Below are 20,701 nucleotides of genomic sequence, written 5' to 3'. Positions count from 1 at the left end.
TCCGTGGTCACACGTATCTTTCCATACGAAACAAAACAACATATTTGTCGGTAGAGTAGTACAAAATGCACGGATCAGTACGAAATTACAGGAAAGATACCGCCGCGGATAGGCTTTATATTGTTGCGCTAAAAATGTGATATTTCGAAGAACCGGTAGGTAGATAAGCAGAGGAATCGACGCACACTGCACCACGGTGATTTACAACCCCTATTACCGGGTGGGGCTAGAATGATTTCCAGGACTTCTCGTCGCATACATATTTTCTTCCTAAATTGTTGGCTAGCTAGCTTTCATCCTACTACGCAATACACCATAATATTGTAGTATATCCTATGTATACATGTACATATATTCCTCTTTCCTTATACGTGTTTCCCTTTTCTTTTCCTTTCTTTTCTTTCTGTCCGATTCGGTAACATTCCATCAAACATTTAAGTAATAATCAGATATATTTTGCTTATATTTTGCCTTGGATGTTTTTACAGTATGGTGGACAACGGGTACCAACGGCCTCCTCCCCAGCTAACACCAATAGTAGTTGTAGCAGCGCCAATGGTAGTCAAAGCGGGACAATGAGCACAAGCCTTAGCAATAATGCTATACAAGGACAGCAGGCGGAACAACTATCGAAAACAAATTTGTATATCCGGGGCCTCAACCAAAATACAACCGACAAAGACCTTGTTAACATGTGTTCTCAGTAAGTCGCTCGTGCGATATTAAACAACGCAAAGAGAAACTATACTTTTTTCTACCTAGGGAGAATGTGTTGTTTCTAATACATATTGTGTTTTTGCAGATATGGAACTATCACCTCTACAAAGGCAATTTTGGATAAAAACACAAATAAATGTAAAGGTACTTCTTCAAATTCATTATACTACGTTTTGATTTTGTAAAGATTGGAATTTGGTAACTTTATGGACCCAGATGTATCTTGCGTGTTAATTTTTATCGGAATTGTGTGTTGCAGGTTATGGATTTGTAGACTTTGAGTCACCAGTGGCGGCAGAGGGTGCTGTGAAAGCACTGGTCGCCAAGGGCATCCAAGCGCAGATGGCGAAAGTGGGTATCTGGTTGCTCCGTAGACTGCCCAGTGTACGTTGGTTGTGCATGCAAGTACAGTAATACCAGAGTAACAGTAAACCTTTCTTCTCTTTCTTTTTCTGTTTCCCCTTTCTTTCTTTCTTTCTTTCTTTCTTTCTCTCTCTCTCTCTCTCTCTCGCTCTCTCGCTCACTGTCTCTCTATCTCTACTACTTCTTTTTTCGTATTTGTTTTTTGTTTTCTTTGTTTTCCTTCTCTCTAAACTATTACCCTGTTCTATGTCCATCTGTGGTCCTTCTGTTTTTGCATTTTTTCACATACCCCTTATACCCCCACTGATACTTAATTATTAAATGCCATTAATTTGAGAGAAATTCTTATTCCAGTACTACTGTGACAAACAGACATACAGTATATGCAGTACTTTGATAGATTATTCATAATATAAAGTTGGATAAGAAAGTACTGAAAGTTTAATTGCAGTGGATGCCATGGTTGTCTTGAAACGATACGTTTGTACAAACGTACACGTTTCGTGCAAACTCGTTTCCGATTTTCTCATACGAATTTATTGATACATTTTTCAGCAGACTTTATTACGATAGTTCTAATAGTTTACCATCTTTCATTGCCTCTTTTGATCATGAAAATTTAATGGTTATAATCATGAGTTATGACAATTTGTTGTTTCATAAAAAAAGAGAAAACAAAGTTGCCATTTAAAAAGTGGATTCTACGATAAAGAGTCCAGTATAGAATTCTTTGAATTATCCACTTTGAAATAAAACCTCTAGAAAGGCAAGCATGGCATTGTATCAATGGCATCATTGCTCTGCTCTCAGCCCCTCTAGACACGCTTAGAAATCACATCTTGACAAAAATTACTTAGTATTCCATAATTGTTGCGTTATGTAGGAAATTTGTTGTTAGCCTAGTGATATCGGATAAAAGCAAGACTAGAAGTATTGCAAGGACTACTTGAAAATAAATCGACAATATTTGTGTGTAACGACAAGTGAGAAAGGCTAGTTACAGTTACGGTTACAGTTACAGTTATCAATATTGCATAGTATAATTAAGTAAACAAGTAATCGAACCTAAAGCAACCTTCACGGAAAAACAGTACTATTACTAGAGGGGTAATTTCGAGTACACGCTATATTTTCATTGATACTAACGTGTGGAGAAAATGAGATTGCTTTTGAGAAAGGAAAAGTAAACTTTCGTAACGCATTATCTACACGAATATTTATACGAATCCGAAGAATATATTTTGTTAACAGTGAAAATATAGTAGCAGGCAATTATGCATAATTTTTAAATAAGTGAATTAAAAGAAAAATACCTTTTGAAAAAAAAACAGCAAGACTCATCCTATTGGAACCTGTCTCACTTGTCTGACAATCTCTAGTATTCACCAGTTCTGTCTATCATTCTGCCTTACGTACCTACCAAACTGTCGACGCTTGTTGCTATACCTCGGCCACAAACTGCTGATACTGCTGTGTCAATACGTTTATAATTCATGTTTGAAAAATTACACTCGTTTCAGCACTAAACGCAGCCTTTAGCAACCATCCAATGTACGCGATCTAATGTTATTGTCTGTGTCTACCCGTAAAAGTAAAAGCAAAAGCAAAAGCCCATGTAAAAGAATTAGCAGTTCACTCTTGTACTGTTGAAATCATAATACATCAAGAATTTGTTTCGTTGAAATTTTAACGAGCCATTAGATTTCAGATTTTACATCGTTACGGTATAGCAATAGAAATTTGACGCGAGTTGTCCGTGTTGTGATTCTTCCCTTGCGAATATCACAAGGGATGACTTAAATTTAATTTAATTTTCGAATTTCCATCAACTATTCTACCTACATATATACGCACATTGCAAAATCAAAGTGGTAGAAGAGTAGCTCCTGCCTACTCGCGTACATTTGTTACTCGGAAAACTAACTTAGCATGGTTCCTCTAATCTGGCCGCGGTAAAAGCACGGGGTGCCATCAGCAGCTGTGATGATGTCAGTCGCATGTGATATGATACAACTAAATAATGTACCCGTTATTAACTGTCCTCAGGGTACATGGTACTTACTTACCAGTTAGTGGTGCTATGTGAAGATCAGGTGTTATCTTATTCGTGGGGTGTTGGTTGGCTCTGATTGACACACTTGGCTTAAATAATAAAGTTTAACCAGCACACCAAGCAAAGTTGGATGTGTATATAGGAACGTTGGATATGTTTTACAATAGAAGAAAATATTTTGTTGCAACGAGAAGTAATTTTAACGTTTCGTTCGTTATTACCGTCGCCTTTGCATTCTCCTACATACATATATATGTAATACGTTCGTAAACATATTCTTTTCTGTTAGAAAACAAACTGTTACTCCTGCATAAAATCCTATATACACATTCGCACTTGATCAAGATGTACATCATTTTATTGAGAATAAAAAGTCATTAAGATATATTATAGTTTTATCACACACACTCGCACACGTATGTATACGTACTTGTGCTTGTACTTGTACGTATACATATACATATGTGTGCATATGTATATAATATTTGGATAAATATATATATACATATATAATGCCATCAGCTTGGCTTATATCATAATATTTTCATTATTTATTCTTTTGTTTTAATGCATTCGCAAGATTGAAGTAAATTGTCGTAAAGTATAAGTATATTCAAGTAACTGTAGAGTTGATTGATTTTTTGAGAGAAATGGTGGATCTCAAAATATGCTTGAGGGTGCATAAATATCGAATTCAAGTTAGAGTTGAGTTTAATGTACATATATGTTGTATACGTATATGCGTACATGTATGTACTATACACATATCTGTATACATATTTTCCTTTTCGTTCTTTGCGTGTGAAAGTCATATGCGAAGAAAATTTAAGCATGAACACATGTATATGTATGTGCATATATCTTACATACAATGTGTTTTCTGCGATAATTGTGAGATAATTTAGCTCACTTTCATTTTCTGTCTCACAATGTAACTGTATATATGTGAACATGCCTGTGCTTTTTATCATGCTTGTATCTAATAACGTGTCATATGTGATTGGAACTATATTACCGCTTTGAATGGTTACTCTTGATATTGTCTAGTAAAACGTGATTAGATGGTTTGCGTTACGTACTTGTGACTTATGGCATAAGCATATACGATCGTTGAACCAAATACAAAGAATCCTAGAGAAACGGTACAAGCGCAAAGACGATGCGAATGTTCTCCATTCAATTTTTATCGTTGCATCGTTTGTGTAATAGAAGAAGATTTCAAATTACAAATACTTGATACATTTCTCACAAACAACACATATATAGAGAAAGAAAGAGCGAGAGAGCGAGTGAAAGAAAGAAAGAAAGAAAGAAAGGGCGAGAGAGCGAGAGAGGGAGAGAGAGAGAGAGAGAAAGTTTACATGTCAATAACAACAACCTAACGATACTATTTACGATTTTATTAAATAAGAAATGATTGCACAGGCGATATTCACTGAACGATTTTTCTATTAAATCTATTCTTTGTTCGTGACATAGTTAAGAAGTAGTTGAGAATGGCGTTTGCTCGTTGCGATTCACGCTTACCCTTGATTCGGTAAACAGAAGTTTCCTGAGAAAATAAAACACAATGTATTTTACGTGTGAGCATGCTTTGCACATAAATGCAGGATACATTTGAATTTGATTCGAAAACAAGCATCCGTAAAGCAAATTTGGAGAACCACCAGAATGTGGTAACGTAATGCCCCGAAGCATGACAACCTCTCAATATTAAGAATAATAATTATCTTGATTCGTAATAAAACTTTTTCAATATTTGTTCACTCGTATACTCAAAGTTAGATTACATTGATTATCATAGTTTAATGGTCCTTATAGTAGCGCACACCTTGTAGTTTTATGTAATTTTTTAACATACAGAAAGTATTAACGGAATATTTCTTTTAAATACTATGTAAAATGTAAATTTTAGTTTTTCAAGTTTCTTGCATTTTCGTATTGGTAAACAATTTGATTTTGAGTTATCATTTTAACATTCGAAGTAGATAAATAACAAAGAAGAACTTCAATTCCAATTAATGTAGAAAAAAAAATGATTACATGTACAAAATCCTGACCTACTTCTGAAGTTTATTTTGTGAACGAGACATTGGGCAAAATTTGGTCCAATATTTACCAATTCATCATGGTAGCGATATCGTCTGTGCACTCATTTCCAAATCATAATTATACAGAAACATGCAAACGTTACCTATACTTCGGTCATGAATGTTAAAATGATAGATATGAAACCTTTTTGAAATTTCTATTTCTATAAATACATATTATACATATCCAGGAATGTACTACAATAAGTTGCATAGTATTTTTACTCTCTTCTCAGCAACAGGAGCAGGACCCCACCAATTTGTATATTGCAAATCTACCATTGAACTTCAAAGAAAATGATGTTGAAGCATTACTCGCTCAGTATGGGCAAGTTATTTCAACGCGTATATTACGCGACACTGCTGGACAGAGTAAAGGTGTCGGATTTGCAAGGTTAGATATAGGGTTTAGGTATAAGGTTCTTGATATATTTACTCATAGTAATAAATCACTCGTACGTTTCTCTTTAGAATGGAATCCAAAGAAAAATGTGAACAGATAATCCAGATGTTTAATGGAAAGGCATTGCAAGGGGCTAAAGACCCTTTGTTGGTGAAATTCGCTGATGGTGGTAATAAGAAAAAGTCATTATACAAAAGTACAATATGGAGAGAAACTGGAGAGGTGAATGATTTTCTTGGATCGAAAAGAAACATTTAATTACACACAGGTGACCCTTGTAATAGAATAGAAAAAAAGACAGTGTTATATAAATAACAGTGTCAGTACACGCGTTATCACTCTCAAGCACTTAAGAAGTCGTCTAGGTACTCTATAAAAATCGAAAAATTTCAAGATCGTGTTATAATGTACAAGGATTACCTGTGTTGTATATGTGTGCGTATAGAGTACAGAGAATTACGGTAAGGTGATACTTATGCATATCACGCGTACACGTATGTTCACAGAACATGGCACTGAATTACGATACAAGCGGCGTCGGTCAAAATGGAGTTGCAACCACTCACATGCTACCTGCAGCCACTTTAACGCAATACAGTCGTCATTACGGCCAAGCATTACCTGGCTACAGCGTACCAGGAGCCCCATGGGTCACTCCTTATTTGGTGCAGACTGCCCCTCCACATATGCAACAGGTCGACGTGAGTTTTTGTACAAATGTTTCGTTGTTTTTCTTTTTCTTACACCTTCGGAATATTTCCATGTTTTTGTGTTCCTTATGTATTCGAAGTATTAGGGCTGTTTATACGGATCTCTTTCGAGATATGCAAAAACTTTCAATTAAGAACGATAATAGTTCGGATCATGGGAACACATCGGTACGGAGAATCTAACGGAAATGTAATGTTACAGATGATGCCATCTGCAGATCCTAGCAATCCACAGTACGGTATGATTCCTCAGATTACAACGCAAATGTCTACATTACATCTTGGCACTGGTTCCGTAAGTCTCTTTGCTTCTTCTTTCGTACATACTTGTATCCGGGTAACGTTTCTAGCTTCGAATCATCATCTATTGCAATATTGCATTTTCCAGTACATAGCAGCAAGCCCACATCCTTATCCTTATACTACTTACCCTCCTAGCATTATTCATACCATGCCATTGGGTGATTCTGAACAGACAAGTAATGCGGCATCTCCTGATGACTCCTATCAACAATACCAAGCTCAGCAGCCTAAGTAGGCTATGGTTTTTAGGTATGAACAATCTATGTCTATATCTATATATATATATATATATATAACCATTTTCGTGCGATGCACGCTCGTATAGAAGAGATTTTGAAATAAACATGAATATTTTGAGCCAGTGTTATGTAAATTTGTAATTGTGATATTTCAGATACGATTACACCGAGGGTTATGTAAGTTAGGAGAACAACACCTGTTGATACGAAGGATTATATTAATGAAGAATAGATGAGACTAAATACATTACATAAAGTCAGATAAGATTCTTCCTCATGATAATTGACTTGCCAGCCATCTTTTATACATTTTATCCACCAGATAAATAGGTGAAAGTAGTTAATATTTTCCAACGATTAGAGAATGAATGTTGTCATAAGAAGGGGGTACGAGTGCTTGTGTCATCTACATTGTTCGGCACCAGCACGGCTCCATACGCTGTAATCGCCAACACATCATTACGACAGTGACAAAAAAAATTGATATTCTGCGACGGACAGTTTAGTGTCAAGCTGATAGGCTTCCAGGATTAACTTTAGGTATTACATTTACTAAGAAGACGATAAGTCGAAGCTGAACGCTTGAGAGTGTGAATAAATATTTTAACAAAAGAAAAAGTGTAAACTATAAAAGAAACGCTGCTCACAAAAATATACAAAGAAGAATTCTTCCCAAGAAATAATAATAATAATACTACTACTACTAATAATAATATACAGAGAAACAAAAGCACTTCCAATGCTAGAGTTGATAAAGAAAAGAAAAAAAAATCATTCAAATTCAGATTCTCAGTTGATTGTAATCAGTACCTACCGGACTTGTGCCAGCTGGCTGGCCGGTGGCTGAGCTGCGAAAGAAGAGGCGATCGATCAGTGTTTTTTTACCCTACGAAGATGCTGAGAACAAACTCTTCCTTAACAGCACACAACCACCCCATCCACAAACTGCACTCTCATCCACGCAAACCACACGCGCGCACGCGCTCACACATACATACACATACACACTGACGGATAGACGAAAAAATGAACAGAGGGTGAGACAGACAGACAAACACAAACAAACAAACAGGCAGGCAGGCAGGCAGGCAAGCAGGCAGGCAGGCAGGCAGGCAGGCAAGCAGACAGATAGACGGACGGACGGACAGATAGACAGACAGACAGACAATTTCGTTTTGTTTTTTTTCTGTTTTTGTTCAGACATTCCAAGCCAGGCACATATATTGTATGTATGTATTGCCACGCGGAGATTTTTATCTACTTTTTACGAGTACAGTTCGCGGTTCTCTTTTTTAAATCACGGACGAATAATATATTTTCAAATAGACACAAGAAAGATGTGAATACTTGAAGGAAACAAGATTAGTGAAAAAAGGGAAAAAAAGAAATGAAAATAAGAGTTAAAACGAGAAGCTTTATTTCTAAAAAGGAAAGGAAACCTTTTCAGGATAATATGTAATTATTGTAACAATGAACGAAAGGAACATAGTACTTTTTAGAGGATTTATATTTATGAGTACAGTTACTACGAATCGAATATCAGTTTTAATTGTACAGTGAATACAGATATTTTTTTTAGAATTGTGCCTTTTCAGACAAATCCGCTAGAGAAGGATATGCTGAAAAAATAATTATAATATATTTTTACGTCGGTATGTAATATTGCGAAACTTGAGCCAAATTTTGATCTTCTAGTTAAGAGAATATAATTGTTTTTGCGTTGTAGCCAGTTAAATATCACTGCGTTTGTTTTTTGGTTATTCGGATTTCGAATAGATTTTGTATGTGTATAGTTGCCACTAACGGGATTGGGAGGCGGGCCGGGAAACACGCTGTGCGGCCTGCGTGCGGAGTCTTAGGAACAATAAAGAAAATCAAACGGCGGTTTCTCGATTTGTAAAACAAGATATTGAAATGCATATACACACCACCGCTCGAGAAGGAAGTGCAAGAGAACGAGAGAGAACGAGAGAGAACGAAAGAAGAAAACAAGTAGGCTCGTTACGACGGAGAGAATACGAGAATAGATAGAGTGTAAATTAATTTATTATATCGAACGAACGAACGAACGCGTTATTAAATGGGTGAAAAAGAAATGAAAAAAAAAAACGAAAAACCAGAGGATATTCGGATAATGGGATTGGAGGAGAACGACGAGCGAGAGGAAGAAAGAAAAAAAGGAGAGAGAAATTTCTCGTCTCTTCAGACGAGGCACGAACGGGGGATAAAGTTGAGGATTTTTTGATCTGCGCGAGATCTCGCAGCGACTCGCGAGCAACACGAAAAACAAAAACCACCACCCTCTCCTGCGTTCCTCTAAGCCCGTTTCTTTTTATATCCGGCACAACAGTTTTCACGTTGTCTGACTTGGATCGAGTCGAGGAACGATTAGCAGAAAGCTTTCTACCAAATATTGCGAGCTCCGGGCTCGAAGTGGCGGGCAGGTAGTTAGATAGAGTTAGAGGCGAACGTAGCTATTATTATAATATTACAATAATGACGCTGTATTATTATAATTAACGATTACTATTATTGACGTCATCTAAAGTATGAAAGATTTTTACACTGTTGAGACTTGAAGTAAATAATATATTTAGTTTATTTTGGTACATCACGATTTGATGACAAGAGATAAAAGATGAAAAAAGTGGTATGAGCTATTTTTTAAGAGACCGATTATTACTCGATTTGAGTCCATGCATTAAGGGAGATTTAAAAAAATAATAAGAGAGCGAGAAAACGATAGAAAGAAAGAGAGAGAAAGAGAAAGAAAGGAAGGAAGAAAGAAGGGAAGAAAGGTAGAGAGGCAAAAGGGAGAAACTATTTGCAAGCGTGTAATTGTTGCACAAGCGATTGTCACCACGACTGACAACAAAAATCACATGTGATTTAATAGTGAATTTTGAAGAATTTTACTAATAGACTTGTACTAAATAACTAATTATTATTGTGACGACCAAACAAAAAAAGAGAGCAGCATTCGTTGCTAAACGAGCGGAAGAACGACGGTTCGGCCGACTAAAAAAAAAAAAAAATAAATAACGCCAGCTCCCGCAGATACGGAGCCGCAACGGAGAGCGGGTAGAAAAAAAGGGGAAAGGAAGAGAGAATCATAGTGAAAGGTATAACGGTGCGAAAGGAATAAAGAGAGTGGGCGAATGAAAGGAAGAGTGAAATGTACGTAACGAAAGCATGGGAATAGTCTTCGAGGTTAAAGAAGCAAATGAGAAGAAGCGGTGAAGAACGAGAACGAGAGAGGGAGAGAGAGATCGTGCGATTGAGAGCGAGAAAGAGGACGAATGAAAGCGAAGATAGGGAACGAGCGAGCGAGCGCGCAACTATTGTATGGAAGATCGAAAAGGACACACAGCGTGAGATGTTGTGTAGTTAGTGTTGACTATGAATAGGCTAGGCATCATTTTGGATAGGAAGTAACCGATTAAGCGATTAAGTTTAGGTAAATAATTTAGACGATAGCTAGGTTACAACTGCCTCTCCATGTTTTGAACGCATCCGGGCGAGGCACCGTTCAGCCTATGCACCTCGCACCCGTCAAGACTGACTGGCTATTCGTATTAATAATAAATATTATATTATTCTACAACATATTATCTACTGTAATATAAATAGTAAGGACTGCTTGCTGCGCACCGCGGGTCGGGTGCTTGGGCTGACCGGGCGTGGTTTACGAAGAAAAAGAAAACCATTTTGGAACTCTGTTTCCAAGCAATGCTGCTTTCCGTAAGCTTTCTTTAGAATTCTAGCGATAGCCTCTTAGATTATAGAGTCACACGTGAACACAGGCATCCGCGTACACGCAGAGATCGGGAGACAGACACACACACACACACACATATACACACATACACACGGTCACACGTAGTCGTAGGCTGACTGTAGAAAGATGAGAATAAAATGAAAAAAAACGTAGGGTGTTTTTTAAGTAAAATGAAAAAAAGTAAGATTAGTCGAGAATCGGCTTAAGCGAAGCGGAGTCGACTTGACTCTGATGATGCCGCGAGCGCATCATCGTACTTCGACTTGTACAGTCCCATAGGTTTATCGAGTTTTAAGTCATGTTGTTTTACATTGTTAAGCAATAGGTTTTTCTCCATTTTCTTTTGTTTTGTTTTCTTTTCTTTTCTAGGTGCAACGAGAGATTTTTCATGTTGATTCTTCTCATTATCGAATTCCTCCTTGCGTTACCCTCCCCCCACCGCCGAAACCCCACCGTTCACATTCTTCGCATAGATTCGAATTCTTTCGTATCGCGAGACAAGACGAAGAGACACTTAATTCTCCGGAACAATAACGTGTGCCGTCTGTTTAATAGATTTTTTTGCTATTCCCTTTTCGTTTCGTTTCGTTTCGTTTCGTTTCGTCTCCTTCACCGCAATACTGTTACTGCGGAGCGCGACCAACGACAACACAGAGAAATGAAACAATTCTCGGGACAATGTTGCGAGAAACGTCGATTTCGCACGCGCGCGTGCATGTCGCATCCGTGATCGAGGATCAATTTAAGGGAGGATAAAAAAAAAATGAAAAATGGCGACGAAGAAGAAAGAAAAAAATACCTAGGTTCGGATATTTTAAGATGGCGAGGCATAGCATGTAATGAAAATTCTAGATTAAGGCAAGTGTGTCATAGTTAGTTAAGATAGGGACTCTTAGTAGTCGATAGGTGCTGTATTAAAAAAAAAAAAAAGATGATGAAGACGATGATTATGATGATGATGACGATGACGATGACGGTGACGACGACAACGACAACGACAATGACAATGATGATAATGATGGCGAAGAATGACGATGATAAATGACAAAGCAGTAAAACAACAACAAAGTTGAACAACGGTCAGAATTAGATTTTTCATGAAACTTGAAATAAGAACAGGGCATACGCCACTAAAAGTGCCCTTAGTTTATTTTGGATCGTTTAAAAACGCTAGTCTTTGTGTGAGGTAATGTGGGGGTTAGATAGGGTCTTCTAAAAAAGATAAATGGAAAAGGAGCAAAAAAATAGTATGATACAAGTAAAAACAGAAAAGGGAAAGAGAGTAAAATAGGGAGAGAGAAAGTGACAATGGTGTGAATCCAAGAGCGAAAGGAAGAGAGAGAAAGGGAGAGCGCGTGTTTGTGACATTGAGCATGTGGTATGCAAGTGTATGCATAATTTAGAAATGCGTACTTTAATACCATCTGCCTATTACACGATACAGACTGCAGACACACTGTTACTGTAAACTGCACACTGCGTGTGCACGCTCTAAATCGTCACTCTACACCTTTGTATTAGGGAGCGTGTACCAAACAGTTCTAGAGTTACTTACAAGTACGGTTTGGTATATTTCGAAGTGAAAGAATCAAATTCTTAATTATTATCGTCCCTTATTTTTGATCAATAAACGATCTGTTTTGGGGATTTATTCGAATCAATTTCTTTTCCTTTCCTGAGTTCGGTCAGACCAAGGCATCTTTTCGCTAGAATTATTGGTAGCAACGATAAGGTACGACTTACGATTGCGCGTTACAGTGTAACGTACGTTTCACGCGCATAGTTGCTTTCCTTGAGTAATTTTAATATTTACATATATATATATATATATATATATATATACATATATATATTTTTTTTTGTTTTACGTTCCAACAACTTCGGCTAGCCGTGCCCAGGTCTGATTTCAATGTGGTGCATATCGGAATAATGTCTCTTTTGCATCTCTCTTCGTCCACAGAGAGTGAATCCCCAAATAACAAAACATTTTACTATCTTAAGCATGCCTTTTTATTATCCATTATATCAGATCTTGTTTAACGAACGTTGTAGAGCGCACTGTTTTCGTATTTGAACGTAACACGAGAAAGGGATAAACGAAATATAAAAGTCTGCAAAAGAAAACGTTAATCTCGTACAAAAATCAGTGACTGTATTTACACGTGACTTCACACTGAATATGCCTTCTATCGAATCAAGTAGCGACTTATTGTATATGCCTTTTTCGAACGAGAACGGAAAATAGAATCTTGACTAACATCGTTTTTAAATATTCATTTAGGCTTCAGACAGAAATAAAGAGCGCGTGAGAACGAGTAAGGGAGAGAAAGAACGCGCGCGCGCGTGTGTGTGCGTGTGTGGTGCGTGTGTGAGGGAAGGAGAAAGAGATAGAAGGAGGAGAGGTGAGAGCGAGAGAGATCAAAGAATTAATCGAGCGAAAACAGAAACACGTTCCTCAACACGGTTTCTGAGAAAAAGAAGAGAAAAGAAACGATCACTATTGTGTACACTAACGCGTAGCAGTACAGCATGTGCAATAGACTGAACGACATTGTCCCTTGTAAGTATATATATTAAAATCGTAAGCCCCCTCCTCCCCCACATTATCCTAACGTATTGTGTAATAAATCCAGCGTCCGCCTCTATTATAAACCGACGGTAGCGATTATTTCTTGCGAGACAGAAGACCACGGAGAATTACCATGCCAACGTTCGACTTTTGGCAATACGACGGTAGAACGTAAACGAACGAGTCTTTTTCTTAGGTACTTTTAAACATACATTGCGCTGATGAGAATTTGTACTGTTTTGAGTAAATGCTTTTAATTTGTGCGCAATAAATTTGAAATTCTTTGCAAAGAAAGAAAGACAAACAAACAAACAAACAAGCAAACAGAAAAATAATACATCTAGGTGCTGACAATGTACGAACGATTACTAGATCTCTTCTCTTTTGTCAATTAAGTGGTGGTTTTGTAACGATGTAAAATACGAGGGTAAATTAAAAACTTGACAACACATTGCAAAAGAAATCATTGAAATAAAAGTGGGAATTTTTATTTGACAATGCTGAGTGCTATTTCTTGGGCTGTTCAATGTTTGTGCAATGCGCCAAGAACACGTGTTTTTCTTCAGTCATTTTCCTCGAATCGCACGAATCATACAAATCACGCGAATCACTAGGGGTGTGCGGGTACCCGAAATTTCGGGTTCGGGTCGGGATCCCGAAAGTTTATAAACTTCGGGTACCCGAAGTTAAAGTTGTATTTATATATATAAGTATAATGCTGTTTCGTGATTTTTCAGTTCAATCTTTTATTTTCACTGGCAGGTTCAGAATGGTTTTTGTATTTCCCGTGTAATCGGTTTTCAAACTTCGCGACGAAAAGAAATAATTTCGAATACAGTATGTGAAATAACAGTATTTTATTTTAAATTCGAGTGTAGGAAGCATAATTGCTCTACTTTTTCCTATACAAGTTCTGTTCTCGTGGCTGTGACAATATTTCCAGCGTCAGAAAACAATCGTTCGCTGGATAATTGAGTGGCCGGAATGCCAAGGTATTGTCTTGCTGTTTCTGCAAATATAGGTAGTCGTTTACAATTGTATTTCCACCATTCTATTATGTCAATGTTTCGAGGAACAGCGCTTTCTGAAAAGTAGATTTGAGTAGAAAAAAAAGTAGAGCAATTATGCTTCCTACACGCGAATTTAAAATAAAATACTGTTATTTCGAAACGATTCGAAATTATTTCTTTTCGTCGCGAAGTTCGAGAACCGATTACACGGGAAATACAAAAATCATTCTGAACCTGCCAGTGAAAATAAAAAGTTTGAACTGAAAAATCATGAAACAGCATTATACTTACATATATAAATACAACTTTAACTTCGGGTACCCGAATATTGCAAACTTTCGGGACCCCGACTCGACCCGACCCGATCATTGCCCGACTTGACCCGAGACTCGGGTACCCGCACACCCCTACGAATCACGTTTATTTGTATGAAAATAATTGTTTATTGCCCGAGTACACACATCATTTCGTTTTTCGCATTCACGTTTATTTCGAATACGTAGATGCAACCACGAGCGTGAGTAGTCGTTCGTTTCTATTCTTTTACGGATTACAGTTTACAGCGATTCCCAATGCGATCGGCGATCCATTGACCCCTATTTCATTTTAACGATTACAGTGTTTGATTTCGAGTCAAATAAATATTGAAATAATAAAACATCCTGTTCCTCTTGATTTGCAGTGAACAGACGAGATTTTAGTTTGTACTGCTGCATCATGAATTACACACTGTTACGTTACCGTAACATTTGCCGTCATTCACCGTCATTAACCCATTAGCGCCCATCGTACTCGCTTGAGTACAGGAAGACAAGGTTTTATTTGTTTGCTTCTAGCGCCATCTAAGATTGACTAGATGTTTTGCCTATCGTTTGCAAGTACTCGCTAAACATCTAGAAAGCTGTATTACTAATGGTTATCTCTGTTTTACCGACCGTACATAAGATATGCGCACATATTTTGAATCTGCAGTCCGGTATACTGCGAGTCCCTGCGCGCTCTGCTGATATACGTTCAGTACAGTGTAGAAACGATAGTGTAATCAATTCTGAAGCTTGAATCATGTAAGTGAGACTCAATTTATTATTCTGTGCATAAAATTTTTCACATAAGCCACTTCACCTATTCTATGGAGGTACCCTTTAGTCGCTGTACTCCCATGAGTACAGTGGACTATATGGTGATCGTCAACTACTAGTATTGAAAGAATTTCTCTAGTATAAATAATTTATTTTTAGATCATCATGATACAAGATTCAAATGTGCCGACAATATTAACTCATTCTTTTTACGGAAAAACATATGCCAATATTTCAACGGCTGCAGATGCTATTGAAAAATCGAACATGGTCGGTGATGTTGATCTACATAGTAATCATACCACCTGAAGTTCATGACCTAACCGATCAAGATGATGATGATGGAGACGAATTTCAGCAAATGATCCCAAATGATGTACCTGGACAGGTGGAAATTTAAATCGAGCAAAGCGGAACATCTGATGAAAACTCTGAGGATGATACACCGCTTTCCGTGTTGATGCGACAAATTCAGATAACGAAAAAATATGAACCTAAGTGGTCGAATAAAGTATTGAATCTGGATATGACTGTTACACAAGGTAGTCAGGATCGCGAAGAGATTATGGTCGAAGAGATAGCGGGACTAAATCCCGTCGAGGTTTTCAAAAAGTTCATGGAAAGCGAAGTTATTGGACTGATTGTCGAACAAACTAATCTATATTCAAATAAAAAAAATAATCGTAGTTTCTTTGTATCTAACGCCTTTGTACTGTAACGACTCTATTGGACTCTGGATGGAAGATTTGCACGTCCCCCTTGTTTCAAATGCAATGTCCAGAAATCGCTTCTTGGATATAAAAAAATACATACACTTGGCTGATAATGATAACCTGAACATATGGGTGGAGTTGACATACTGGACCAGTGCGTGAACAACTATCGTATAGGTATCCATGGCAAAAAATGGTGGTGGTCACTTTTCACGCATATGGTCAACTTGTCAACAGTGAATGCGTGGAGAATTTACAATATGTAAATGCATTATGTGTAAGGTTACATTGTGTACTGAAAGAGATTGTTTCATCCAATACCATTCATAAGCCCATTGTACTCGATTGAGTACATATATATATCTCGTTTCCTGTTATTTTTTTTCTGCTACTGTCATATACGGATTTACTTCTAATAAATATCTAAGTACAGTTATATGTGTTTTATTAATTTTATTTAAAAAAAAATTCTTGGGCGTTAATGGGTTAACGGTAAACGTGCTTTGATTTAAATATTCTCACGGTGTTATCCGCACCTCCAGATACCATGAATTTCGGATTCGACCAATTGCAGCATAATACTTTGTCTTCGTGTCCGGAGAGATCGAATAATGGTGCTTTGGGGCTATGGGCAAACGTTATTTTCAAAAATCTTGCACATGTTATTTCTATTATTGTAATTTCTTTTCTTCACTATACCTTCTGGTGTCCCAAAGTTTCATATCGTTATCGTACGCTCCTGAAATAAATAAATTCTCGTCCACGGTCGACCACCTTACAGATTGCACCCATTGCGTATGAGAAGTGAACAATGTTTTCACAAGCGTGCCCTCTGAAAGTAATTGCGCGCTCGTCGTAGAATTAACAAAAAATTGCATTACAGTAATGTAATGTGATGTAATGTAATGTAATTGACAATTAAAAACTCAGATTCTGAGCGTACCCGTGGATCTTGGGTCGTATAACCTGATATGCCTGTCGGCGGATGCTGCTATTACAGACCGACATAAAGGCGAATAATCTATGTCGAAAAAACTTTTGTTGCCAGCAAGTTCGTGTTTAATTCCTCCTAATTCCGAGTCCCATACTTTTATCGTGTGGTCCCACGAGCACGTTATAATTTCCGTTTTGTCTGACCACACTGTACTACTGATAGCTTCTTTATGACCTTTCATTGTTCTTTTGGGAACCTGGAAAAATTCCAATTACACGTTTTACAACAACAACAACAACATTGGTAGACTGTACCTACTTGCGCTTTTGACGTTGCCGCGCATTAAACTTACTCTTGTTTTACCATGCTCCGATTTCAATCGTTTCGACGTAGACTCGCCATCTTCGTTTTCATCTTGATTGGCTAAGAAAATACCAACAGAAAGATGGATATACCATGTTCTTTCGAAATGCTCTCCAATTTCTTAGAATAATCTCTTTTATACTTACACGTAGACCAAAGCTTAACCATGGTATCCCAAGATCCGGTTGCCATCATAGTCTTGTCGTAATTAACGCTGACCGCTTCCAGTCCACGTTCGTGGCCTCTGCATACATGTATACAGTCCACAGAATTCTCCGCTATATTCCAGTCCCATATTATAGCCGTTTGATCTTGAGACGCGCTGCAAGTTTTAATCATAATCTACAAATTATTGAAAATACGTATGTTTCTCTCGACGATTTACCTAACAAAGCTAGCCGTGTCTTCGTTCAACGATATCCATGCTACAGCTTTGATTGGTGACGTGTGACCCGGAATTACAAGATGATGTTTTCCTTTAGATGTCCAAATATGCAAAGTGCTATCGTAACAACCAGTCAATATCCTACCAAAAGCATAATTTTTCATGAAGATAATATAGAACACTATTATCGATCTATGTTAAGAAACATTAGCATATAAATAACCATTTTTCGCAAACAGCAACAGTAGATACCCAATCGTCGTGTATAAGACAGTCTTGAGGTTCCGGCGGTGGATACTTTTCGACATATTCAACATTTATTACCTCTTCGGTAGATACATTTTTTTCTGTTATGTGCTCTAATAACGAAGAACGCAGAAACTGGGAGCACACCAAAAAGTCAAATTCTATCTCACTTTTTATATCGGATGATTCTATAATGAAAACCATGTTTTGAGTTAACACAATTCATTGAAATGAATTCGATAGTTGTCAATGGGATATACCTTTCAAAAGCTCATTTACTAGAGTATTCAATTCATTTGGTACAATAGCCGTGTGCACGGATAATGGAAAGTCTGGAACTGCATATCTATAATTGATAAAATACGTGTCATTAAATATATTCCACATTTCAGAATACAATAAATTAATCTTTTAATTTCTTAGTCTCTGTCACAAGGAATAGTCGAAAAGTGTACTTACTGTTCTTGTTTGGTGACAAATCTTATTTGGACTTGTGGAGCACTGCTGTTTATTCCAGTATTAGCCATTTTAACGATTTAACTACTTATCTTCTATTATATATCTACGTGTTATATATAATATTTATAATATTTCTACAAGATACAGAGACAGAGGTTACACGTGCATTTGAACGAGCATTACAAATGTTACCAGTTGCTATTTAGAATAGGTAGTGGCAGAGAGGATACGAGAGCGCTCACGCCCGAGGTTTTTGTGTCTCCCGTATAGTGCTGCCCCAAGACCCAATTTTAGCTTGGATCAGATCCCACACCCACGGTAAAGAGGATTCACGTTCAGCCTGGAACAAAACCCACATCATCTTTTAGTATGAAACAGGATCTTTACCAAACCTGTGGCATAAATCAGAACTAGCTTCAGCCAATGCTTCGTCCGACCAATTCAGAAGATTTTTCTTCGAATTTCTGTTCGAATCAACATGAAAACGTGGCTTAATACCATCTAATCAGAGAGGAGCATGCTCCTCTTTAATCGTTGCATCGTAGTGAAGTTTACTGCGTATGATGACGTGTCTATAGCGCACCACGTGTATGGTACGCATGACACGTCGATCCACTGTAGTCTACAGTCCACTTCATGCCAACAGTAAACATTTACGGTATTCGGTCGTGTAGTGTACAGCAGAGAACGATTGCAATTGTGAAGTAGCTGCGTGGCTTCTCTCGAGCAATCTGGTTTTGAAGTTTAGAAATCGAGGAGAAAGACTTGTTCAACTACTATCTTGTTTCACCGATAGTTTCATCAAAAGCGAGCACAGAGAGAGTGCGTTATAATACGAATTTTTTCCGGATAGTTTGGGTTTCGTTCGCAAGCTACAAGGAAAGAAGCACTCGATAAAATGGTAAGTGGGAATCCAAGCAATTCGTTGAAATTAGATGCGTTTGAATATGTTAGAAATCATTACATATGGTCGTGTTTGGTTCGCTTTTCAAAGTCGAAAGTATATAAGCCGACTACCTTTGGACTCACTGGTCGCTCGCCCAGTAAACCCATAGCACCTAGAACAGCTGGTGGTGGCACCGTTAGGCAAAGGAAGACCACAACAACCATCGCAACCAGGAGCAGAAATCCTGGCGCTGATTCCGGTGGAATGTGGAGGTTTTACACGGACGATTCACCTGGCATTAAAGTGTAAGTCTAACCTTGTTATTTCGAAATTAATTCGACGGGTTGAATGCAGGACATGGCCTAAATAAGAAACCAATTTTTCAGATGTAGCGAAAATAGAACTGTGCTTGTATTATTCTTCGACTCGACTCCAATCTTAAGCTTAAGAGTTCTATTAATTATATGCTGAACATTTTTGGCTCGTTGATAATGGTTTTGTATAATGAAAACTTTTTTACAGAGGGCCGGTACCTGTGCTCGTGATGTCTCTCCTCTTCATTGCATCTGTATTTATGCTTCATATCTGGGGAAAATACACTAGATCTTAAAATCTAATACGAAACGTCTCAAGTATTATTCTTTGCGAGTTACATTTCCATGCGATGGATCTCGTACGGATCAAACTTTTATCGAGAAGGAGCGGAAACTTTAACACGTTCACGACAGGATGTACCACCGGTGGTACAAATACAATGGCCAAAATACGGCTCTGTCGTGAACGTGTTAATGCACGATAGCATACAGTCCAACCAGAATCATTTACTTCGCGTTATACCGAATTTTGTAACGTTTGTAAGGAGGAATCTATGAAATAATTCCATTTATGTGTAATATACGATTGAGATAAGTTATACTCGTTATTGTTTGTAATATTACTTCTAACGATATATAATGTATTATACCGCAATAAATTACTCTGAAACCGATTAAAAAAAAAAATAGTAATGCAAGTAATAAATATTTATACGTCTTTAATTTCTATAAAATGTTTTGTCGTACAATCGATTTCCCCAGCGTGAAAATGCTCGAAGGATGAGTATTATCCATCTCCGACGACTACCCATATGTAGATCGATCTCATAGACATAAGTCATTGACAGTGTCCCTCAAATGAGATTGTCCATGCGTCTCTCCATCTCGTATTTATTGGTGGAAATTTCCGAGCTTTCATAACTAAAATTCAAATTAATTCGAATTATTCCAGTACATACTTATGTACATATACGATTGTATACTCTTTCCAGACTGTCCTCTGTCGAAGACGACGAAAGATAGCAAAATATGCTCTCTATTAGAAATTTATATTCGAAAGGACGTTAATTATCGATAGCTATCGATA

The 20,701-nt window shown here is 37.4% G+C and overlaps 3 protein-coding genes across 8 annotated transcripts in view; 2 read left to right on the top strand and 1 right to left on the bottom strand.

The window, feature by feature from the left end:
• Shep (RNA binding motif single stranded interacting protein alan shepard) overlaps positions 1-12,303 on the top strand; it is a 41,727-nt gene extending 29,424 nt beyond the window's left edge. For 2 of the 5 annotated variants that reach the window (XM_076797919.1, XM_076797920.1), the window contains exons 4-12: positions 489-703; positions 803-861; positions 977-1,122; positions 5,460-5,617; positions 5,695-5,848; positions 6,133-6,327; positions 6,539-6,631; positions 6,725-6,888; positions 7,034-12,303. In XM_076797919.1, the coding sequence (XP_076654034.1) occupies positions 489-703; positions 803-861; positions 977-1,122; positions 5,460-5,617; positions 5,695-5,848; positions 6,133-6,327; positions 6,539-6,631; positions 6,725-6,874 (1,170 nt within the window). In that variant the 3' untranslated portion in view covers positions 6,875-6,888; positions 7,034-12,303. The remainder of the gene's footprint in view (positions 1-488; positions 704-802; positions 862-976; positions 1,123-5,459; positions 5,618-5,694; positions 5,849-6,132; positions 6,328-6,538; positions 6,632-6,724; positions 6,889-7,033) is intronic. The other 3 variants (XM_076797921.1, XM_076797924.1, XM_076797923.1) reach the window with 3 other exon arrangements.
• Positions 12,304-14,942: 2,639 nt separating this feature from the next.
• Positions 14,943-18,722, bottom strand: LOC143359688 (ribosome biogenesis protein WDR12 homolog). Of its 2 annotated transcripts, none has more exons than XM_076797813.1 (10): positions 18,415-18,637; positions 18,216-18,301; positions 17,933-18,143; positions 17,710-17,850; positions 17,471-17,646; positions 17,314-17,384; positions 16,971-17,217; positions 16,727-16,859; positions 16,516-16,652; positions 14,943-14,995 (listed from the first exon to the last, which is right to left on the bottom strand). In XM_076797813.1, coding segments are annotated over exons 1-10 (1,272 nt in total). In that variant the 5' UTR covers positions 18,483-18,637; the 3' UTR covers positions 14,943-14,993. The 2 variants fall into 2 exon arrangements, with proteins under 2 accessions (XP_076653928.1, XP_076653929.1); XM_076797814.1 differs by lacking the exon at positions 14,943-14,995 and having other exon boundaries at positions 16,411-16,652; positions 18,415-18,506; positions 18,575-18,722.
• A 299-nt stretch (positions 18,723-19,021) lies between these two features.
• Positions 19,022-20,348, top strand: Sec61beta (Sec61 translocon subunit beta). The gene is made up of 3 exons (XM_076797822.1): positions 19,022-19,315; positions 19,409-19,605; positions 19,823-20,348. The coding sequence occupies exons 1-3, from the start codon at positions 19,313-19,315 to the stop codon at positions 19,908-19,910; spliced, it is 288 nt and encodes a 95-aa protein (XP_076653937.1). The 5' UTR covers positions 19,022-19,312; the 3' UTR covers positions 19,911-20,348.
• Positions 20,349-20,701: the final 353 nt, after the last annotated feature.

Source organism: Halictus rubicundus, chromosome 12 (assembly GCF_050948215.1).
Source record: "Halictus rubicundus isolate RS-2024b chromosome 12, iyHalRubi1_principal, whole genome shotgun sequence".
Taxonomy (NCBI): domain Eukaryota; kingdom Metazoa; phylum Arthropoda; class Insecta; order Hymenoptera; family Halictidae; genus Halictus; species Halictus rubicundus.
The sequence above is the reverse complement of the archived record's forward strand: the minus strand, read 5'-3'. Positions and strand labels throughout refer to the sequence as shown.